The sequence below is a fragment of the Magnolia sinica genome, chromosome 1 (genome assembly GCF_029962835.1).
Source record: "Magnolia sinica isolate HGM2019 chromosome 1, MsV1, whole genome shotgun sequence".
In the NCBI taxonomy this organism is placed as follows: Eukaryota; Viridiplantae; Streptophyta; class Magnoliopsida; order Magnoliales; family Magnoliaceae; genus Magnolia; species Magnolia sinica.
Genome location: NC_080573.1, coordinates 68,628,546 through 68,634,631, shown reverse-complemented (window position 1 = coordinate 68,634,631; position 6,086 = coordinate 68,628,546). Strand labels below are relative to the sequence as shown.

At 41.8% G+C, this 6,086-nt stretch overlaps 1 protein-coding gene across 1 annotated transcript; it reads left to right on the top strand.

Moving 5' to 3' along the window:
- Positions 1-1,962: 1,962 nt before the first annotated feature.
- On the top strand, positions 1,963-2,937 carry LOC131246890 (zinc finger BED domain-containing protein RICESLEEPER 1-like). Its single transcript, XM_058247357.1, has one exon. It carries the CDS (start codon positions 1,963-1,965, stop codon positions 2,935-2,937), a length of 975 nt encoding a protein of 324 aa, XP_058103340.1.
- Positions 2,938-6,086: the final 3,149 nt, after the last annotated feature.

Here is a 6,086-nt window from a genome sequence, read left to right as displayed (position 1 = left end):
GTTAGTTTATAGTTGTGACTTGTGATTGTTATTCGTAAGTTAGACAATTAGTTACCCGTTTGAGGATTTCTATGTGGCCATACATCGATATGGTGTATTTTTGGTGGCATAGAAATCACTCAAATTATCCCATTTTTGGACAGTTCAAGGTTAGATGGATAGTATGCTTTCATGTAACCTATTTATGTTCATGCCTGATCTGCGATCCATCTCCTCGTTTCTCTCTGGATATGTTTCTTTCGTTTCGTATCCAATGCCAAATATGTTTACAGTGTTTTAGATATTTGGCATCAGAATGTAACATAAGATCAACTTATCTAGAGAGGCATGGGGAGATGCTGCCGGATTTTCGGCGTGGATGTTTAAATGGAATATGAAAGTATTACAATCTATCCAACCTTAGATGGGTAACTAATTTAGGATTTAATTGTTACTTGTAAGTTAGATAATTTATTATCCGTTTGAGGATATCTATGTGGCCATACATAGATATAGTGTGTTTTTGGTGGCATAGAAATCGCTCAAATTGTCCCTTTTTAGATAGTTCAAGGTTAGATGGATAGTATGCTTTCATATAATCTATTTAAATATTCATGCCTGACCTGCGGTCCATCTCCTCGTTTCTCTCTGGATATGTTTCTTTCGTTTCGTATCCAATGCCAAATATCTTTACATTACTTTAGATATTTGACATCGGAATGTAACGTAAGATCAACTTATCTGGAGAGGCATGCGGAGATGCTGCCGGATTTTCGGTGTGGACGTTTAAATTGGAATATGAAAGTATTAAAATTTGTCCAACCTTGGATGGGTAACTAATTTAGGATTTAGTATAACTCTGTTAGCATTAGATTGCTAATGCTAATATGATTTAGTATATTTCAACTATCAGATGGAAAGCGCGGGTCTTTCCAATACCCTATCCCCGTCCCCTAGTGGTCAATCAATTACATCACCGATGATCCTTGAAGATGAAGGATTAGGTGTTGAACATGAAGAGGTACCCGTCGACGTGGTTGATAATAGTTCCATACAGTCACATGTTGCGGGAAATACGAAAAAGAGGTTAGCAGTGTGGGAAGATTTTAAAGAAGTAACCCTGAAGAACGGCCAAGTGAAGATACAATGCAAGCACTGCAAGAGTCAGTACACTAAGCAAGCAGATGGTTCAACCACAACATTAAAGAAACATCTAGCAAAGTGTTTAAAAAAAGTGAGAAGTGGGGCAAGGCAACAAACACTTTCATTTTCGCAATCTGTAAGAGGTCCGTCAGTATCCATCTACAAGTATAACAAAGAGTCGGTGAATGAGTGAATGACCAAGTTAATTATTTTAGATGGTAGAGTCTTGCTTTTCTTGGATTAGCCAAATGCCTTAACCCCAGATATGAGAAGGTCTTTCGTATAATAATCAGGAGGGTGTGTATGAAGATGTATGAAGGTGAGAAGGTCAAGTTGAAAGGAAAGTTGGCCACATTTTTTTGAAATAGGCTGACATCAGATTTTTGGATGGCATCCAATCAACGAAAGGGGTATATGTCCCTAACTTCTCACTACGTTGATGCCGAATGGAAGCTTTGCAAGAGAATAATAAACTTCTGTTATCTTGCGCCTCCTCATAGTAGTTTGATGATTTCAGACTGCATACATAGATGTCTAATGGAGTGGGGAATTGAGAAGAAGATCTCGACAATTACACTAGATAATGCCTCTGCAAATGATAGCGTGATAATGAATTTGCACAACTAGTTTAAGGCCACTAGTGACTTGTTTGGTGGAAAGATATTTCATGTTAGGTGTTGTGCCCACATCTTAAACTTGAATGTATAAGAACGCCTTAAAACAATGAATCCCACGATCGAAAACATAAGAGAGAGTGTGAAGTACATAAGAGGGTCACCTTCACGATTACATGCATAGAATGAGATCGTGAGGTGGTTGAATTTATCAACTTAGAGAATGATGAAGCTGGATGTCACGACACATTGGAATTCAACTTTTGAAATATTGGATTCAACAATAGATTTGAGACCTGCCATCTGTCACTATGCGGAGCGTGATAGTGCGTATGTTTGGCTGCCTTCTGAAGATGATTGGTCAAGAGCTGAATCAGTTCGTAAGTTCCTTGCTATTTTTTACAACAGCACGAAAAAATTTTCAGGCTACAAGTATCCAATAGCAAATATATTTTTTCTTGAACTTTGGAAGGTAAAAGATGCCTTGCGCAAAAGTAGTAGTGGACAAGACTTTTTACGCTTCATGACCATGGGTATGCAGATAAAGTTTGATAAGTATTGGTCTGAGTGTAGTCTGGTAATGGGTGTTGGAGTCATTCTTGATCTCCGATACAAGATGATTATGGTTGACTTCATATGTAATAAGTTGTATGGTTTGATGGGTGTTGGTGAGGCTGAAAAGATTTCTGGTGCAGCCAGTGAATTGTACAATTTGTATGTGTGTGCCGCAAAAGAACAATCTCCTCATGTAGGTTCTAGTTCTGCTGTTGATGAATCGCAAGAAGACATGACAGATGATTTTATGTCTTACTATGCACAGGTGAAAGGGACTCAAGTACGATCACAGACGCATAGATCAAAACTTGAAGAGTATCTCAAGGACGATCTTCTAGTTCTAAACAAAGGCGATGAGTTTGATGTTTTGGAGTGGTGGAGGGCGAGATCTGGTAAGTTACAGTACCCTGTGCTCTCATTAATGGCACGTGACATATTATCAATTCCAATTTCAACTGTGGCTTTAGAATCTGCTTTCAGTACGGGGAGTAGGGTCATAAGCAAGTATAGAATCTCACTTACACCTAAATTAGTTGAAGCGCTCATTTGTACTCAGGATTGGCTACATCCGATGTGGGGGAAAGAGACCTCTATCCATGAGGAGTTTGATGAAGAGGAGAGTGTCAAGATTGAAGAGACAGTGTAAGACCCGTGTCCTAGTCCGTACTATTCTGTTAGCCTCCGCGGTCCTTCCGGTCGAATTTCGACAACCTTCGCACCGTATCCGACGATTGCAGGCAATCCTAAGCCGAGTCCTGCATACTAAAGATGGCTCGACCCGAAACTTATATCTTAGCGATCGCGCCGTCGCTGCCGTTCCAACGCCGCGATTCGCGCACCGAATCGATACCCATGCTAGGAGATGTGGGCCTGCGTTCATTTCAAAGAAATGCCTCACGTTGCGAATATCGAGGGAATCTCTACGATATGTCCTATCAATCAATGTCAAGTATAAGCCTTACCCCAAGTACAACAACCCATCCCTATTTTTTTTCAAAAGTCCACTCTCTCTCCACCTCACCATCTCTCTTTTACAATTTTCAAACAAACCCATCCCTTTTTTCCAAAAAAATCAAACTCATCCATACCTCCCATCCCCTTCCTTACATCATCTCATCTCTTTTATTATTTTCCCTCTCTCATTCCATCTCTTCACTTCCAAGCAACTAAGAACCCCAAACGTCCAAGCCTCCCCAACTCTCCCCAAAGCCAAGTGTGGCCCATCCTCTCATCGCTCATCCACACCATCAAAATCCCATCAACCACCATTAAAAGTAAAGGCAAGGAGCATAGAAGGCTAAGGGAGCAAGGAGGAGGCCTAGAGGTGGGTGATCCATCATTTATTTTAACCTTAAGGGCCCACTTGTTGTGGGACCCACTTGATGTATGTGTTGTATCAATGGAGGGCCCATAGTGGTGGGTTCCCTCCTCTCTATCACCGTATCTCTCTCTCTCTCTCTCTCTCTCTCTCTCTCTCTCTTTCCTTTCCCTAGAATGAAGTGGGCCCCATCAAATCATGTTAAATCTACTCCATCCATCAATGGTGTGGCCCACCACATTTTAGGCAAAATCCACCATCCGGTGGGAAGTCCCACCTTCAATATATATATATATATATATATATACAATATATTATATTTATATTATGCTAATATATAAATATACATATATATATATATAGATGGTGGGCCACGTCCATGTGGGACCCCCCACAAAGCATGTGCTTATCCAGGGCGTGGGTAATGTGGAGTGTGTATACTGACATAGATGTGTACTATCAGCTAAGAAAGAGAGAAGGAAGTGGTGGGCCACTTATGTAGGCCCTACCTTGATGTATGTAATCAATCCAAGCCGTCCATCCTTTTCTTCAGGCCATTTTTGGCGTTGAGCCAAAATTTGAGGTCAATCTGACTTCCTGATGGGCCATAGTATGGACAAAAGAACTCTCACCATTAAAATACTTCCCTGATGTTCCTGTATATCAAAAAACATCCAATATTGGTCTTGATAGGTTTGTATCGGGCCACAGGGACCATTGGCTGGGTTGGATTTGTCTGAGGCAGGCCCCACCTACCAAAAACCACAGGAATTATGATTTTAAAAAAAAGGGCAGCAGCACCTGCTGCTGCCACTATTAGTGGGCGGGTGACGGCTTGGCAGGGCCCTCACGGCCCCAGTTGTGGGCCCCACTGTGATGCGTTTCGAACATCAACACCATGCATTTGATGGGTTCCCTCGAACCAGGAGGCCACCCCAAAAATCAACTGTATATGGAACTTAGGTGGACCACACCATCTAAAATCATGTGAAGATATGCCTAAAAATGTAAAATCACTTGGTGGGGCCTACCTGAAATTTGGATGCGGCTGAAACTTGGTCTGAACCCTCAGCCAAGTGGGACACACATAATGGGTGGGCTGGATTTGTGAACCACATCAGGGTGGACTCCCTGTCCACGTGATAATATATATATATATATATATATATATATATATAATAAATGAAAAAAAAATATCACGGTGGGCTCCCTGACCGTGTGACCCTATCAACAGGTTGTATGGTAAATAAACAGTACGGTGGGCCCCAGGTCCACGTGACCTTATGAACTGTTGGATGGCAGATAAATATCACAGTGGGCCCCCAGGTCCACGTGACCTTATGAACAGATTGGATGCAAATAAATAATACAGTGGGCCCTACCCTGGTCCACGTGACCATATGAATAGATTGGATGATAAATAGATATTACAATGGGCCTTACCCTAGTCCACGTGACCTTATGAACAGTTGATTGCAAAATAAACATTATGTTGGGCCCTAGGTTGGTTGGAAAATAAACATTATGTTGGGCCCTAGGTTGGTTGGAAAATAAACATTATGTTGGGCCCTAGGTTGGGTGGGAAATAAACATTTCGGTGGGCCCCAAGTTAGGTGGGAAATAAACATTATGGTGGGTCCTACTTGGGACCCACTTGTGTATGAATTGTGTCCACACCTTTCATCAGTGTGTACCTCCACCATGAAGTATGTGATTTATCTATGCCTTTCATCCCTATGGGACCTACCATGATGCATATGTTTCATCCTAACCGTCTAACCATTTTGGAGGATATTTCAAGGCCATGTGACTAGGCCCATCTTGATGCATTTGTGGCTCGTCGTTGAGGCCCACTTTAATATATATATATATATATATATATATGAGACCCATGTATGAGGCCCATTTGATGTACTGGAGGCCCATGGGTCAAGGCCCAATAGGACATACATAAGGCCCTTTGTAGTGTGATTACACCATGGTATATGTGTTGATTTTATAGTGGGCTATACCTTGGGAGCAATGATGGTTTGATGTCCACATTATAAGGATGATGTTGGTTAAATGTCCGCATTGTCACTCTCTCCCTAGGGCCCATTAATAGGCCCATACATGTAGCATATAGGCCATCTAGGCCCATCTTCGTTTTGATTAGAGCCCATCACCACGTAACATGTATAATATAGATCCATGATTCATGATCATACGCATCATATGTATGCCTGATTTGAGAAGTGACTGATCATAGCATATGCCTTCGGGCAGATCGTTTATGGGCTCCCTGGTAGGCGGAGCTACCCCACATGAGCGCTCGGTACGCGCAGGATTGCTGCATGTCTGATAGTATGATTTATGCACTTGCATTAGTGTGATTGTGATTACTATATGCCCTAGTGACATCAGGGCCATAGCCTCCACAGACACATCGTGGGTGGTTGGATTGGATACTGAAAATATTGTTACTAAGCATCGGGGCG